At 42.8% G+C, this 17,248-nt stretch overlaps 1 protein-coding gene across 1 annotated transcript in view; it reads right to left on the bottom strand.

The window, feature by feature from the left end:
* DNER (delta/notch like EGF repeat containing) overlaps positions 1 to 17,248 on the bottom strand; it is a 253,110-nt gene that overhangs the window by 64,695 nt on the left and 171,167 nt on the right. The window contains 2 exon segments of the mRNA XM_040348827.1: positions 13,447 to 13,592; positions 15,522 to 15,688. Coding sequence (XP_040204761.1) covers positions 13,447 to 13,592; positions 15,522 to 15,688 — 313 coding nt within the window.

The raw sequence follows: 17,248 nt of genomic DNA, 5'->3' as shown, positions 1-17,248 counted from the left end.
CAGGGCAAAATAGTGCGCGGTATACGCCGATAAATACGGTAATTCTTATACTTCTCTTTTAAAGTAAACATCTGCTGAGAAAAATATATAAGTTGCCATTGTTGATCTCCAGTCTCCATCTGAAAATGCTGCTTTAGAAACTGTCATGCTCTTCTCTAAGCATTGGAACAAATATATCCAGTGCTGATCCTGACCTCCCTGGGGCCCTAAGCAAAATGACATGTCACATTAAAGTTGTCACATGTCACATCATTAAAGTGTTGAGAAGCGGAGAGGGGGGTGTTCTGCGGTCGGAAATTACATCTTACATTAAAGTGAGAAGCGGGGGGTGCTGACTTCTTACCTCTTCTCCCATGCAGCCAGCAAGTTGAGAAGCAAGGTGAGGGGCCGAAAATGACTTCTCACCAGGCGGGGCCTCTAGTAATTTGGGGGGCCCTTCGCAGCTTTGCGGGGCCCTAAGCAGCTTGCATAGTGAGCCTATAGGGCGGATCGGCCCTGAATATATCACAGTTCAAGTCAATTCATGAGTGGAATATATGTTCCATGGCTGAGACTGAAAATTATTCAAGCCATAGAATCAGGATGAAAACCAGTCAGTAAGCATTTTAGGAAGGAGCAGCAGTGGCTACATCCATTCAGAGAAATACAGGCAGATACTGATCCATCATGCTATACCATCAGGGAGGAGAGTGATTTGCCCCAAACTTATTCTGCAGCAGGACAATGACCCCAAACATACAACCAATGCCATTGAGAACTATCTTCAGTGTAAAGAAGAACAAGGAGTCTTGGACATGATGATTTGGCCCCCACGGAACCCTGATCTGAACAAGTGCACCTAGAAGAATCAATGCTGTTTTGAAAGCAAGGGGTGATCACACTAAATATTGATTTTATTTGGATTTGTCTTCTGTTCATTTACTTTCCATCTTGTTAATTGCAAACAAATAAACTATTAAAGTGGATGTAAACCCACTCTCATTCTTTCTAAACTACTGCCATAGTGCTGATCTATAAGGATATAGATGCCTCCTGCATGTATCCTTACCTGTCACATGTCTCACCTCTGTCTTTTATAAGAACTGAAAAACTGTAGATTCTGTGGGTGGATCTGTTGTCTGGAGCTCGGTGGGTGGAGTCGTGATGTCAGTAGACTGCCCAGCCCTCCTCTACACTCCCCTTGTCAACATGCATTTTGTCTTGTGTATTTCTTACACTAAATTCTGCTATGATCACTAACATCCAGTCAAAATCCAGAAAAGTAACCACATGACTTCATAGTGTAGAGTGGGGGTGGGAATTAAAAAATAATGCCCGTCTCCAAGCTAGTGCATGAGATATGTAAATAACCTGTCACTCACAGCAAGGGGGCGGAACGGACTAAGGTTTTTTCTCTGTTAGTCCGTTTTATGTCACTGAACAATAAAAGAGGATTGCTCAGAGCTGGATTAACTATTTGTGGCAAGACTGGGGACAGATGATAGGAAATCTTTTACTCTACATTGTGACAGCAAAAAATAAATACAAATGTTTCGGGTTTACATCCACTTTAACACTTCTATATCTGAAAACATTGTTAATTTACAGCATTTTTTCACACCTGCCTAAAAATTTTGAACGGTGCTGTATATGCAAGCAGCGTAATCAGTTTTAACCTTTTGCAGCAGAACATAGAGAAGAACACGAAGAGTCGTCAAAGAGTGTCAGAGAGATGAGCTCAGACTTCTACTTTCACTGTCTTTTTTCTGAATGGGGTGGGTGCACTACAACCTAGGCTCAGATGAAGTGGGTTGAAGGATGCTGGGCATCATTCGCACAGGAAGACTGAGAACATTTATTGTCAGAAAATAAGGGACACCTCCAGATTGAAAATAAGTATTGCCGCAAAAGTGTTTTTTTTTTGGGGGGGGGGGGGGTTTATTCTTATATACTATTGTTTGTTTTTACTAGTGTTCTGCTTTACAAGTTTATGTAAGTTATGTTATGTGAACACATTTCAGTGATTGATTACCTTAGTTAGTTCAATTTCAAGTTGATACTGCCTTCAGTAATATTTTAACCACTTGACCTCTAAAATATTTACACCCCCCCCCCCTTCCTGGGGAGGCCATTTTTTGCCTGCTCTATCAGACAGCAAGCCAAGAGAGAACACATTCTGTGCTCAGTTACTCTAGCATCAGCTATGTTTCCTTCTCAATTTACAAATAATCTGCCCTCTTGAATACTGGAAAAGAAACAGGAAAAGGAAAACCTAACTATTGAGACTACAGGGCACACGGATTGTTAGCGTATAGTCTGCAGACATCCTAGACATCTAGAGACAGCAGCAATTAACTTTTCCTGAGCCATTTCAAAGCTAGGGTCTTTGAAGTGGAACTGAAGGGAAAAGAATAAAAAATTGCAAGCAGACCGGTTCTTTATGGAAGGGGTGATATGCTATGTCTCTTAATGCAATAAAAACAAACGTACCTGCATGTTTGTAATCTTCTTTATGTAGCGCTACCCCCTCAGGAGCCGCTGAGTTTAAAGCGGGAGTTCACCCAAAAATCAACTTTCTGCAGTTAGATCCAGCATACTGCTGACATCTGCAGTATGCTGGTCTTTTTTTTTTTTTTTTTTGGGTACTTATCGTTTTAGCAGTATTTCTTCTATGGCTCCAAGCGGGGAATCCTGCGGGGAATGGGCATTTCCGAAGGCAAGCAAGTTGATTGACGGCCTTCGATTGCGCGTCACGGCTTCCGAAAATAGCCGAGGTGACACTTGGCTGTTTACGGCGCCTGCGCCTGCCGTGTAGAGCTGACTGCGCAGGCGCCGTAAATTGCAGAGTGTCACTTGTGTGTATTTTCGGAAGCCGTGACGCGCTATCGAAGGCTGTTAATCAACGTGCTTGTCTTCGGGAACGCCTAAACCAGGAAGTAATCCCCGCTCAGAGCCATAGAAGAAATACTGCTAAAACGATAAGTACCAAAAAAAAAAAAAAGACCAGCATACTGCAGATGTCAGCAGTATGCTGGATCTAACTGCAGAAAGTTGATTTTTGGGTAAATTCCCGCTTTTTAATGGGCCCCCTGTTCACTTCTGAGACCTGGGACACAACCAATGCTGACACCACTGTACAACTAGCCCTGTCACTTCCCCAGAGATGGTGGCAGCAGGCAGAGTTGCGCTTTTCTTAGTGTGACAAACTGAGAAGTCAAGAGATTATAAAGATTGTTTATGCTGAGAAGGGATGGGAGCAAGATTTAGCAGAAATGTGTAAGTGCCAAACTTGACTTGTGGAACTTGTTGCTTCCCTGGGTAGAATAAGCCTGAAGTGGTATGCATTTAGGTTTCCTGTCTATCAGAGAAGCAGAAAGCATTTAAGCTGGTATCCTATGTGCGGTACATCAATGGGCAGCTAGTATAGATAGGCCACTGCACTAATTGGCCTATGAAGTCTGTGTCTTGATGTGGCGATCTGTTTTGTAAGAGATACTGGCTTAAAGCGGGGGTTCATCCGAAAAACAAATTTTTAACATTAGTTTGAGGCTAATTGTGGGAAGCACAATCGGGTGTTTTTTTTTAAAATAAATGTAGTACTTACCGTTTTAGAGATAGATGTTCTCCGCCGCTTCCGTATATGGTCTGCGGGACTGGGCATTCCTATTTGATTGACAGCCTTCCGACCGTCGCATACAGCGCGTCACGAGTTGCCGAAAGTAGCCGAACGTCGGTGCGCAGGCGCCGTATAGAGCCGCCCAGTCCTGAAGACCATACCCGGAAGCCGCGGAGAACATCTATCTCTAAAACAGTAAGTACTGCATTGATTTAAAAAAAAAAAAAACGATTGTGCTTCCCACAATTAGCCTCAATCTAAAGTTTTTGGGTGAACCCCCGCTTTAAGTAACTGGCAAACAACAATAAATTAACTTGTTGCATGTGGTGGTGTGGTATGGGCTATAAACTTGAATCAAAAAGGGCTGGCAACTCGGATGCTCTTGATTGAAAGTCCTTTATTGGTACATTGGTACACAGTACAGGCTATACGCTAACGCGTTTCAGCTAAGAAGCCTTCATCAAAGCATACATGTTTGATTTAAAAACTGATATTTATAACAAAGTAAGAACTCCAAATGGGGCGGGTGCATCCTGATCAGAAGCAATCAAAACAATTAAAAACACATGGAGAAAAGAAAGGTACAATTAATGTATCAAAACAATGCGATTATGTTAGAAAAAGATTTATGTCCATCCTATCATTCAAGCCTTACGCATAACATAATCGTACTGTTTTAAAACATTTATTGTACCACTTTGAACATGTTTTATTTGTTCATGATATGTCCTTCATATGCCTGCTGTGCTTCCTTTCTTTTCTCCATGTGTTTTTAATTGTTATGCTTCTGATCAGGATGCACTCACCCCATTTGGAGTTCTTACTTTGTTATAAATATCAGTTTTTAAATCAAACATGTATGCTTTGATGAAGGCTTCTTAGCCGAAACACGTTAGCGTATAGCCTGTACCGTGTACCCATGTATCAATAAAGGACTTTTATTCAAGAGCATTCGAGTTGCCAGCCCATTTTGATTCAAGTATTGTATTTATGGGGCCTGATTTTCCTGGCTAGAGCACTGGATCATGGTTAGTGGACTTCTATATTGGCAGTGGAGCTGGGGTAACGTTGTGTTTCTTCTATGGGCTAGAAACCCTCTCACCCAGCTTTTCAATGCAGTGGTGCAAAGTGAACACCTGAACTCCATAATTTGGACAGGTGTCTATATACTTGGCCAAATAGTCTACTTACCCCAGGCATTTCTCAAACTTTCCACCATCTCTTCCTCCATCATCCTGACCTCCAGATAACCTGATCCTAAGTCTTCTCTAACTTTCCAATATCTCTTCCTCCATCATCCTGACCTCCAGTTAACCTGATCCTAAGTCTTCTCAAACTTTCCAATATCTCTTCCTCCATCATCCTGACCTCCAGATAACCTGATCCTAAGTCTTCTCAAACTTTCCAATATCTCTTCCTCCATCATCCTGACCTCCAGATAACCTGATCCTAAGTCTTCTCAAACTTTCCACCATCTCTTCCTTCATCATCCTGACCTCCAGATAACCTGATCCTAAGTCTTCTCAAACGTTCCACCATCTCTTCCTCCCTCATCCTGTCCTCCAGATAACCTGATCCTAAGTCTTCATTCCCAACACAGAAAGGAGAAAGACTAGGGTGAGATTTTAGTAACCATAGAAAAGGCAGATTGAAGTGGGGAGTGAGGGGGTGGCCTGCTCTGAGAAAGTGAAATCAATGCCTGTGCTTTTATACTCCAACTTCTCTCAGCATTAAAAATCTACTGTAGGAGTGTTCATTGCCTGAAAACGCCATAAAAATTCATTTCAAAAGTCAAGGTATATATATATAAGAAGGAAGATTATGAATATACTAGGGACACCTAATATTACTAAGAAAGACATATGGATTCAGTTGCACAAAATGGCTGTCTGTACTTTTCTTAATGTGAGGAGTTGGTTCTCTTGAGGCCAGCTTTAAAGCATAATGGATGCAGTTTTGCTGACATTGCAATCAGTGGAATTTTAGCAAAGGGTTGTGCAACGGTGAACTAACATATTTTAGCTGTGCAGCCTCTTAGAAATTGTAACAAAGTGTTATTACAGCTTCCATAGAGAGGAGAGTTCTTAGACATATTTCTTCTTTTATGACGGCAGGCAGATAGGAAGGAGTATTGTTAGAAATACGTCTCTTTACCACAGCATAATGAAACGCTGAGAAGCTTGGCTGCATTTCCATGTTATTTGGGATATGTTTATGTAGGCTCCAGCAGAAGGTATAATTCTGCCTTGGCAAAAACCATCAGAAATAACAAGATTACTGATAGCGCATAGTGAAATTCAGCCATCAGGCTCGCCAAGATTAATCCCTACTATCACTATCATGCTAAATCTGTTTCTCTTCTAAACAGCTTTGAAGATTAACCTAAAGTAGCTTTTTTATCACAACAATAAATTATGAATTAACCGTGTATTTATAAGAGCAGGCAGGAAATTCTAAGGCTAGGTTCACACCACGATTTTACCATCCGATAAACGGACCGTTAAATCGGATGGAATCGTATGTGACAAAATCGTATGTAATCGTATGTCAAAATTTTCACTAAAAAATCGGATCCTGATTTTAAATAATGTCTGGGAAAAAGAAGATTTTTGAAGTTATGGATATTCAGGGGAACCCCGCCGGCAATTTAAAACAAAAATGACGTGCGGTTCCCGGTAAATATCCATAACCAGACCCTTCAGGTCTGGTATGGATATTCAGGGGAACCCCGCCATCAATTTAAAACAAAAATGACGTGCGGTTCCCCCTAAATATCCATAACCAGACCCATTATCCGAGCACGTTGACCTGGCCGGCCGCAGAAAAGAGGGGGGGACAGAGTGCGGCCCCCCCTCTCTCCTGAACCGCACCAGGCCACATGCCCTCAACATGGGGAGGATGTCCCCATGTTGATGGGGACAAGGGTCTCATCCCCACAACCCTTGCCCGGTGGTTGTGGGGGTATGCGGGCGGGAGGTTTATCAGAATCTGGAAGACCCCTTTAACAAAGGGGACCCCCAGATCCTGACCCCCCCCCTGTGTGAAATGGTAATGGGGTACACTGTACCTCTACCATTTCACGAAGGAAGTAAAAAGTATTGTAAAAAAACACACTGACACAAAAGAATAAAGTCCTTTATTAAAAAAAAAAAAAAAAAAAATCCAGCGCTGAAAAATCCACTCGTTCCCGGCTTCCTGCGTTGTCCTGATCCTGCGACGGGTGCGGGTGATCTCCCGCGATGAGAAGATCCAGCGTCGGGTGATCTCCGCTCCGGCGATGTGAAGATCCATCCATCCGGCGCAGCAGCATCCCGGACCTCCTCTCTCGTCACTGGGGAAGACCATGAAGAGGAAAGACCTTTCCTCTGCTTGGTCTTCCCCAGTGAAATAGCAGAGGTACGTCAGAGGGGGCGGGGTCACGTGACGGGTGGCTCTGCCTCCTCTATATAAGAAATGTCACCGCTTCAGCCGCTCATTCGCTGGGCTGTGCCCAGCGGTGAGAGGAGGTCCGGGATGCTGCTGCGCTGGATGGATGGATCTTCACATCGCCGGAGCGGAGATCACCCGACGCTGGATCTTCTCATCGCGGGAGATCACCCGCACCCGTCGCAGGATCAGGACAACGCAGGAAGCCGGGAACGAGTGGATTTTTCAGACCTGAAGGGTCTGGTTATGGATATTTATGGATATTTACCGGGAACCGCACGTCATTTTTGTTTTAAATTGACGGCGGGGTTCCCCTGAATATCCATACCAGACCTAAAGGGTTTGGTTATTGAATTTGCGGGGACCTCCGTTCGGGTTCCCTCAACCCTAGTAATAAAAAATCGGGTACATTTATCGCACAGTCATCCGATTTAGTACGATTTACATTGACCACAATATAAAAAAAAAACGGACACGATTGTAATACGATTTCAAATCAGGACCAAAAATCGTGGGCAGACACGTTTTTTGATACGATTTTAAATCGTATTAAATCGTATGCGGATCAAATCGGATGCACTTGGGGACCTAAATTAATGAATGGCAGTGAATGGATCCGTTTTGCCATACAGATTTGTACGATTTTAAAGCTAAAATCGTGAGTAAAAAACGGATGACAAAATCGTGGTGTGAATGCACCCTAAGCTGAATCCAAATAATGTTTTCTAGGTTTGGGTACCTGTCCCTTTATAATGCAGCCAGACCAAGTAAGCCCACCAGATTTAATGGAGGATGGAATGTTTAAAGCTGAACCAAAGGCAAATGTAAAATAACTATATACTTTAGTTATGAATTCATTAAAAAAATCATTAAATGTGCTTATAAATGCAACTAATATAAGTACAGTGGAACCTCGGATTACGAGCATAATCCGTTTCAGGAGAATGCTCGTAATCCAAAGTACTCGCATATCAAAGCGAGTTTCCCCATTGAAGTCAATGGAAATTAAAGTAATTTGTTCTGCATTGACTTCAATGGCATGCAATAACGCATGCGGTCAGAGGTGGGGGGTGCCGGAGAGCCTCGGAAACGGCCAAAAAGGCCCGAGGACAGCTCAGTGTATTTCCATGTCTTTCCGGGGATTTCCGAACGGCTGCGATGGGCACCGTCCGACTCCAGCACCCCCCACCTCAGGCCAAACGCGGTACTGCACACCGCTTTGGCCTGAATTCTCCTCTTTTGCGAGACAACACTCGCAACCCGAGGTTAGGATTTTTTTAAATACAGTGTCCATATTGCGAAACGCTTGTTAACCACGTTACTTGCAATCCGAGGTTCCACTGTACTTGTTAACCTCCAGGCATCTGTTCAACACTCAGACTGGAAAGAGAAGGTCATTACTGAGCATATCAGGGTTCGCTGCATGCACATGCGCTAATAAGGAACGTGCCAACAAAAGGAGAGTCAAAAGAGATGGTCTACTGCTACTCTCTTATTGCATAATAACAGTCTGAAGGAAAAGAGGTGACCAAGCTGAATTGTTAATGGCATTATAGAAAAGTCAGGTCAGGTCACCAGGTTGTTGTGCTAACTCGCAGGGTGACATGGTTGTTAGAATACCGAACAAGAGGACCCAGAGAATAGAATGGACAGAGGGTGACCATGTCTAAAGTGAGGAACTGGTTTGAAAAGGGTTAAATCTTGGTTGTTTAGTGGTGAAGGGGTGTAGTTTTTTCCTTAGTGGAGGCTGAAGGTCAGATGGGCAAGGAAGAGGGTGGTTCGTGCAAGGGATGCTGGGTGTTGAATCGGGAAAGTTCAAAATAAGAGGAAACTTCTCTCCGTCCCATCCTGTATTCTGGGTTACTGGGGAATTAGGGGTTGTAGGGTAAACAATGTGTGGTTATGAATTTAGAAGCAAGTACTTATCATAAGAAAAAAAAAGGAAATAATTGTCACAGCAGTTTAGCAGGTCAGGGGGTCTTTGGGGGGGTCAGTGTGTAACTATATTGTTACAAAATTTGGGATCCGTCTACAGTATGGCACTCCCACCTGGTTGGTTATTGGTGGTTATCCCAGGAGCTAGGTCCCCTGGGGGAAAATGTGAGAAGGTGTGAGGTTCTAACGTCTTCAAGCCCATCGGGTTGAGGCTGAGGACATGGCTAATTACAGTTAAAAAGTGTGCCTTAAAGGAGTTGAAAATGATTTTTTTTTTTTGCTGAAATGACTGGTTACAGGGTATAGAGACATAATAGTTAACTGATTCCTTTTAAAAATGATTAAAAATAGATAAAAATCAATCAAATAATGTACCTCCAGTTTCAGTTTCGTTTTTGCATGCTGTGTGATGTACAGAGACACAGAGCCAGTACAGGGCAGTGATGGTTTGTAAAACGAAACTGATTGGTGCTGTGGGGTTTTAGACACACAGTAATCACACCTCCTTGATTAGTGACCATAGAGAGAAAGCTCCCAGTACTGTGGTCATCAGGAAACAGACAACCAGGAAGTGTTCAGAACAGAGAAGGATTAGAGAAAAAAATTAACAATGAGGACATGAAACCAGGACTGCAGTAAGGTAAAGGAAGCTATTTAGCTAAAAAAAAAAATTCCTTTAGTGACCCTTTAAGGACACCCAAAGACCCCTTCCTGGCTGTATTGTTTTAATTTATGTTATTTATTAATGTGTTAATAAAAGGTCTGCTGTGGTCATTTAAACCCATGTCATGCATTTATTTATTTTTATTTAGGAAGGTTAAAGGACCAATATTGACAAATCTGATTGTATGCAGGAGCCAATAATATTTCACCCGATTCCTTTGACAAAAGGCAACTAAAAAATCAACTTTTGTTTATCCAGATGATGCCAACATAGCCAATCACAGAGCAAATTTCAGCCATTTCACCATGAACCAGAAGACCTCTGATGCACATATGACCAGCTTTAGATTATTCCAGTACATTGGTAGCTTAGTAGCATCATTATTAATCACAGAAAAGTTGGAACAAAAACAAAGTGTAACATGTTCAACCGAACAATTACACTGTGTTCACTATGCCTGGTTTCACATTATACATTATTTACACAATACAAGCTCTTCATTCTGCCCGATATCACACTTTACATTTTTTATTTTGGCTGGATATTTTACTCTGAATTATTTAATAATAATGAAATGATGGTTAAAAAATAGATTGTCCTGCGATCAGGCGTCTGCACACCCATCCTGTCTACTGTCCCTCATTACTTTTACATTTATTCTCTGCTATCTTCCAGTGCAGGCTAAAATGCGATTGGTATCTGTGGAACACCTTAGACCAGTGATGGTGAACCTTGGCACCCCAATGTTCTGGAACTACATTTCCCATGATGCCCAACTACACTGCAGAGTGCAACAAGGTCCTTGTTACACTCTAGAAACCATACAAAGTATTAGGCTTGAAAAATGTTTGCAAAGAACTGCGCATATGTAAGGGGTAGTTTGCACTATGTCCGCTGAGCTGCTCTTTTCTGCACACCATCATTCAGGATGTATACTGTAAACATGCCACAATGGATACAATTGTTTACGCTATATACGGTGTCTAAGAAAATTCAGCTCAACCACTGTGGTGTCAGCATGTGTCTATGAGTTTCTGGTGCATTCATCCTGTGTTTGGCATCTTTTTGAGACACTGCTGAGATCAATTCGAGTTCATTGACGGGTGCTTTTGACCTGCACTTGATCATCTGTTGATCTGAATTAGGGCTCTTTCACATGGGCGCTCAGGTCCGCCTGCCAGTTTTTTAGGCGGACCTGAACGGGCGCTCCGTGCTCCTCTATGGAGCCGTGGATGTCAGCGGTGACATGCCCGCTGACATCCGACCCGCTCCGATCCGCCAAAGTGTGACGGAGGAAAAACCTACTTATCCGTCTGGCGGATCGGAGCGGGTGAACATGGACAGAGGGTCCGTGCTCATCCGATCCCCCCATAGGGGAGAGCGGAGAAAAGACAGGGCGGTCCCTGCACAGTGTGCGGGGACCGTCCTGTCATCCGCCGGCCCAGCGGGGATCAACAGAGCGATCCCCGCTGAGCAAGCAGAGGTTCACGGGGCGGATCATTACTGATCCGCCCCGTGTGAAAGGGGCTTTTAACTTCCTTCTAAACTGAATCCTGCTTAAAGCTGATTTTGCACACTATTGACTTGTATAGAGAAAGAAGTCGTTTTGACAAAAAGAAAAGTTGACACACAACTTATGCCCTGGTACACACAAACGGAATTTATGTCGGGAAAAAAGTTGGACGTTTTTTCCCGACGGAATTCTGCTCAAGCTTGGCTTGCATACACACGGTCACACAAAAGTTCTCTGAACTTTCGAGCGTTAAGAAGGCGGAGACGTACAACACTACGACGAGGGAGAAAAAGAAGTTCAATGCTTCCGAGCATGCGTCAAATTGTTTCTGAGCATGCGTGGCTTTTTCCCGTTGGAATTCCATACAGACGAACAGGTTTTTCTGTCGTAAAAATTGAGAACCTGCTCTCTAAGTCAGTTGGAAATTCCGACGGAAAAAGTCAGATGGGGCATACACAGGGTCTTTTCTGCAATAACAAATCATCTATCTACCTGTCTTCTATTGAATACAAACTGAGTTGCACATGTGCTAGTGTGCATTCCTGCACACTCTGGTTGTGCCAGAATGATGGACTCCTGCAAGCATGATGTCATTCCTCAACCAGTCAATTGAGAGGCTGAAAACCTGGCACCTGGAAGTAGCCAGGGAGAAGATGACAGTGTCTAGCGAGGGATTAATGGCGGCATCACTGGAAAGACGAGGTGAGCATTTCTGTGAATTTTTTTTCACTTTGAAACATATCTAAAAAAAAAAAAAAATTATACTTTTCAGCTTACCAGTCCTTTTATGTGGTGCCTGTATTTTATTCAGGTTTTTTAATTTCTTATTTTCACCTGGTGAGCCTTCCAGTTGCACACTTCCTGTCCTAGAATAACAATGCTAACTCACTGTACTGTATCTATGGAGAAGCAGCTTGTCCCCTAGGACAGGACTATTCCCTTTTTCAATACCATAGGTGGGAGCTGTTTTGCAGTGCACAGATATGGCTGGGAATTATGTAATATTGTAAATAATAAGACCTTATGCACACTGGGCTTTAAACTGCATGATACTCTGGCATTTAGCAGTGGGCCTCCAGCTGGAACCCTGTTTGTTTTGTTATTTCAGATTTGTTTAAATGTGTTACTATTGTAATTTGGATATTCAGATACATCCGAATTTCTGAATAAAAAAAAATTTGTTCGTATTTGGATTCAGAGCTAAACTAACCACACATGTCTAGTATTAATGCAGAATCCAGTAATTCACAACAGACCCAGGAAGGTACCCGACCAGGAACACTTATGACCTGGGCTGGACTGGGACAAAAATTTGGCCCTGGACTTCATCCAGACTGGCCCCACTTTGACAGGTCTCTCCCATGGCGGCCAGACAACTTCAGCACCCCCCCCTCTCCCCCTTTACTAGCCACTAGCCGTTCCACTTTATTAGAGTAGAACAGCTGGTACTGGTACTCTTATAGGCAGTACCAGTGGGGAAGCTAGACATTATTTCACCCGGGGCAAAGAATGAGTTTGGTGCCCCCCCCCCCCCCCCTTATGGGACAAGATTAGGCAGAAGTGAGAAACTCCCAGGCCATAGCTGTTGAGTCAGCTGTCTGTCCCCTTCCCCATGCTCCTCTGTTGTCCCCCCTGCTTCTCTGTTCCCCCCAGGTGAGCGCTGCGGGGAGGGAGAGGAGGTGAGCGCTGCGGGAAGGGAGAGACAGAGGAGCGGAGGGGGGCGGCCATCTGCTGTCACTGAAGCCGGCCCACTGAGCCATCGGCCCACCGGGAAACTCCCTGTAGTGCCAATGGCCAGTCCATCCCTGCTTATGACAAGTATTAACGTGTAGTAAAGCTGGTCTCAGATGTGTTGACAGCTTCTGTCTCGAGGGGCACAATGCGGGTGGGGAGGTCTCCAGGTAAGATCGCATGTCCCTATCTTTTCCCTACCTGCCAGGAACCTCTCCCTGTCACTAATCACTGTCCTTGTCAGATGGATAACCTGTTCCTACACGTGAAATGTGCATCTAACCTGGGAGCCAGGGACTTAAATTGGCTCTGCCTGGCCAAAGATGGCTGCTAGAGTCACATGGGATGGCAGGATTCAATTAGATTGAATTTCTCTCCTCTGCAATACCACTGTGGTTGAGGGCCATCTGCCTACAAATGTGTATGAGGCCTAAGGGTGCAGCATAGGTAGAAAGAATATAAGGTAATCAAGGAGATAAAGTCATTGTTAGGGTTTACATACACTTACTACATACTAGAGGACAATCAATAGATTTTAAGCTGTAAAATAAACAGTTAGAAATTCCTCATTGTTCCACTCACCTCAGTCTTCCTAGTGACACATTCCCCCTTGCCATGACACTGTGGAGCTTCTGGGCTGCTGCCTTCTGGTGCGCAGTCAGTGGCTTTAACTACCACAACGAGACGTAAGGCCACAATGCATTTACTCACAGAATCATTGACAAAACCTAAAATGGAATCAGGAATGTTAGCATATTATGGAATATCTGGGCTAAAAGATTCTTGACTACTACATTTACAAATATATATACAGAAGTGAGCAAATGTATGTTGGGATTTATGTATGTATGGATTCGAACATATGATTTAATAATAATAATTATTAAAATAAAGATATATTTTTAACAATTTACACACATATTTTCTATTGCTATTTCAAATGATTCATATAACTGCATATGGGAATTCAGAGACAAATATAAAAATGTCCACAGAAGTCTGTGGTGTTAGTTCATAAACAGATCCTTATAGCTTGTGAGGATACGTTTTTCGCTTAATCCAGAACATCTTTATGAAGCACCTCCGGGAGACTGAAGAGAGCTCTATAATTGCACATAGAACATAGCAAAAAAATGACAACTCACATAAAATCAGTAAAAATATGCTTATAATCGATCATAGGTCCAGGTCTCAGCAAAGGCAAGGCATCAGGGCATACACACAGGATTGATGTGGAACCTGTAACAGCTGAGAATAACACCAGGGGGCACCAATCTAAGTGCAACATAATAGTAAAGGTAAATAGCACAGGACAATTGGTAACTCACTCAAGCCTCAAGGCTTGACAAAGAGGCAGACACCTCAAAATGTGTAGCCACGCCCCCTTGATATCGCGTCCTGGCCCCCTGGTTGCCTGGACACCATATACAGCTCAGATAACAGCGGTATGCTTTGGATTTTGAAGTGAGAAATGATACCGCTCTAAAAACTGCTGATCCCTTTGTTGTAATATATGTTGTAATATGTTGGCCGCTTTATGTAGGATGTTATAATATATATATATATATATATATATATATATATATATATATAAGTCCAAAATTGACCAGGCCAGATTTCAGTAACCTATAATTACATGTTACAAGTCAAAAGACACTTGTCCATTGTCAAATAGGCAAAGAGACAGGATGGAGTCGTTTTTACACATCAAACCTGTAATTAGATTTTACACATCAAAGGAGGTTTGTCGATTGTCAGTGTGCAGGGGTCCAGGATGAATCTATTTAGCACATCAAACCATTACTCAGGCCACATGTGATCTAATTACTTATTAGAGTGAGTTTATTGGTATGCAAGGATGTATACCAATTAGCTCCCTAATACTAATTAGTGACTCCGGCTGGGAGTGACAATTACCTGGCACTCTGGAAGACAGGACGTAGATCCTGTCTTTCAGATCAAAGACGGCCAATCAAATTGCTCAGCTATTCAGTGAATTGGCAATATAATCTTGGGAGTTCTGGTTGTCACTCAGAGAATATACCCCTATTCTCTGCATGGACATATGTTGGTCTGGAAGTGATCAGAACATTATTCTCTAAGATGAGACTTTGACACTACATTACTCTGTTGGACTTTTGTATCATCTGTGGAATTTGGACTTTATTCTGTATTGGAAGTCAGTTAATTAAAATTGCGTTCTCTGGAGAGCCTGGTGTGTTGCTGCGAAACAACGTAATTTATAGTCATCATACTATACATCTATATCACTACAATTATTGGACATTTATGAGATCACTACACCCTTGGCTTTGCTTCCGTCCCACTAAACCAAAAAGGTGCTGGCTATGCACAGGTGCATTGAATAGAAGAAAATCCTGGACTGCCGCACTCCTTAAAACGATGTCTTTATTGTATAAATAAAATCCAAAAAACAACCAAAGCGATGCAGTCAAAATGAAGTGAACAACAGGAAAAAGGTGGCTGACATGTTTTCACATCATGTGATATTTTTTCTTTCTAGTGTTTACAGAGTGCTGCCTATGACAGTAAATCACAAAGACCAAAACTATTTGTGTAAGAAACAAGTAGGAAGGGATACAAAATAGAACCTGACATAATGGCACACAGAAAAATGTGGACAGTAGCATACATACCAATGAAATGATTGTTTCCAAGAGTCACCATTTCTTCTGGAAAGACAAGGCCTCCTGGAGCTTGCATTAGAGTGACACTCCGACCGTCTATAAGGGAACATTGGTTGAAGCCTACAGCTGTCACTTTCCATAGAAGAATAAGCAAAGCAGTAGCATCCTGGGAGATTCTAGGGATCCAAGAACACAGGAAGGTATCAGCTTGTCACATCTAATTGTCAGATGAAAAGTTAACAAGGACGCTGACAACCTGGATAAATTCCACTCCAGGCATACAGCATACAAACAAGATAGTGACCTATTTTAATGGCAATACACCTATTGTTTTCCTATTATTTTCATATGTCAAAAATGTAGTCTTCTGCATAAAAGATTATTTTGCACAAGAAAGGACAACACAGAAGCAGCAGAGGGAATCAGTAGTTAAGGCCACAGCTTTTTTGGTCATACGTCCCCTATGGATCAGAGAGGTGCAGTTTGTTCTGCACTCCTGTGACCCGTTTTCAGATGACAGCAGACTAAAGCTCGCTGTCAGCTGAAATCCCTCAGCCAGTCCAGGCTGGAGAAAGGTCCCATATTTAGTCAGGATCTACCCAAATGCCTGGATCGGCAGCTGGCTCAGCCTCTCAGCTGTACAGCTGGAAGACTGAGCCAGTTGCTCCCTTTCCTCCCCAGCCCAGCGCTACAGTGAGTACTGGAGGGGCAGAACAGAAAGCTGGTGAGTGACTGATGCTGCACCCACCTAGGTGAGTATAAGGTTTTTTGTTTTTCTTTTTACGTACCCCATACTTTTCTTTTAAACAGTGTTTAATATATTGAAGTTTACCAATCCCTAGATGAGGTTGCATTCGTTCTAGTTTTTCCGGCTTTTTCTTTATTCTCACCTGGTAATCCTGCAAATAAAACACTGTGGGGGTGATTTACTAAAGGAAAATCCACTTTGCACTACAAGTGCACTTGGAAGTGCAGTCGCTGTAGATCCGAGGGGGACATGCAAGGAAAATAAAAAACAGCATTTTAGCTTGCACATGATTGGATGATAAAGTCGGCAGAGCTTCCCCTCATTTCAGATCTACCCCTCAGATTTACAGCGACTGCACTTCCAAGTGCACCTGCAGTACACTTGTAGTGCAAAGTGGATGTGCCTTTCGGAAAAGACCCCCTTCTTGTCCATGAGTGGCTACACTCACTCCTCCACTATATCTATATAGGGAGCCATGGCTGCCATCTAAACTGCACTTCAAACATGTCTGCCTTTGTTCATGTTCAAGAAATGGGGCATGGATGAGTAACCATTTACAGAAGGAAAAAAAAAAATGTATTTCAGGAGTTCTTCTTACTAAAAGGGACAAGGATAACACATTTCTGGCAAGATCAATTGGTAATTTGTGTACTTTCTGAGAATGGTGTGCGATGGCGTGGAATCCCCCCCCCCCCCCACGAAAAAATAATAATAAATATAATATAATAAATAATATAATACCTTTTTTTTTCCTTCAGTTTAGTGATTCTGTAACACAACACTGCTACTGCCAACTCTTACATACATATCCACCCAGCAGGCTGCACAAACATTTAACATAATGCACCCCCAGGTCCCCAGGTTCTAGTACCGTCTGAATCTAAAGCTGTTTAGAGATGGCAGATGTTGAATACAACAGGAGGTGAGGCATCTGTCAGTCCTCACTTGGATCACCAGAACCTGCTGATTATGCAGATAAAGTGTAGGC

Source organism: Rana temporaria, chromosome 4 (genome assembly GCF_905171775.1).
Source record: "Rana temporaria chromosome 4, aRanTem1.1, whole genome shotgun sequence".
Classification (NCBI taxonomy): domain Eukaryota; kingdom Metazoa; phylum Chordata; class Amphibia; order Anura; family Ranidae; genus Rana; species Rana temporaria.
The sequence above is the reverse complement of the archived record's forward strand: the minus strand, read 5'-3'. Positions and strand labels throughout refer to the sequence as shown.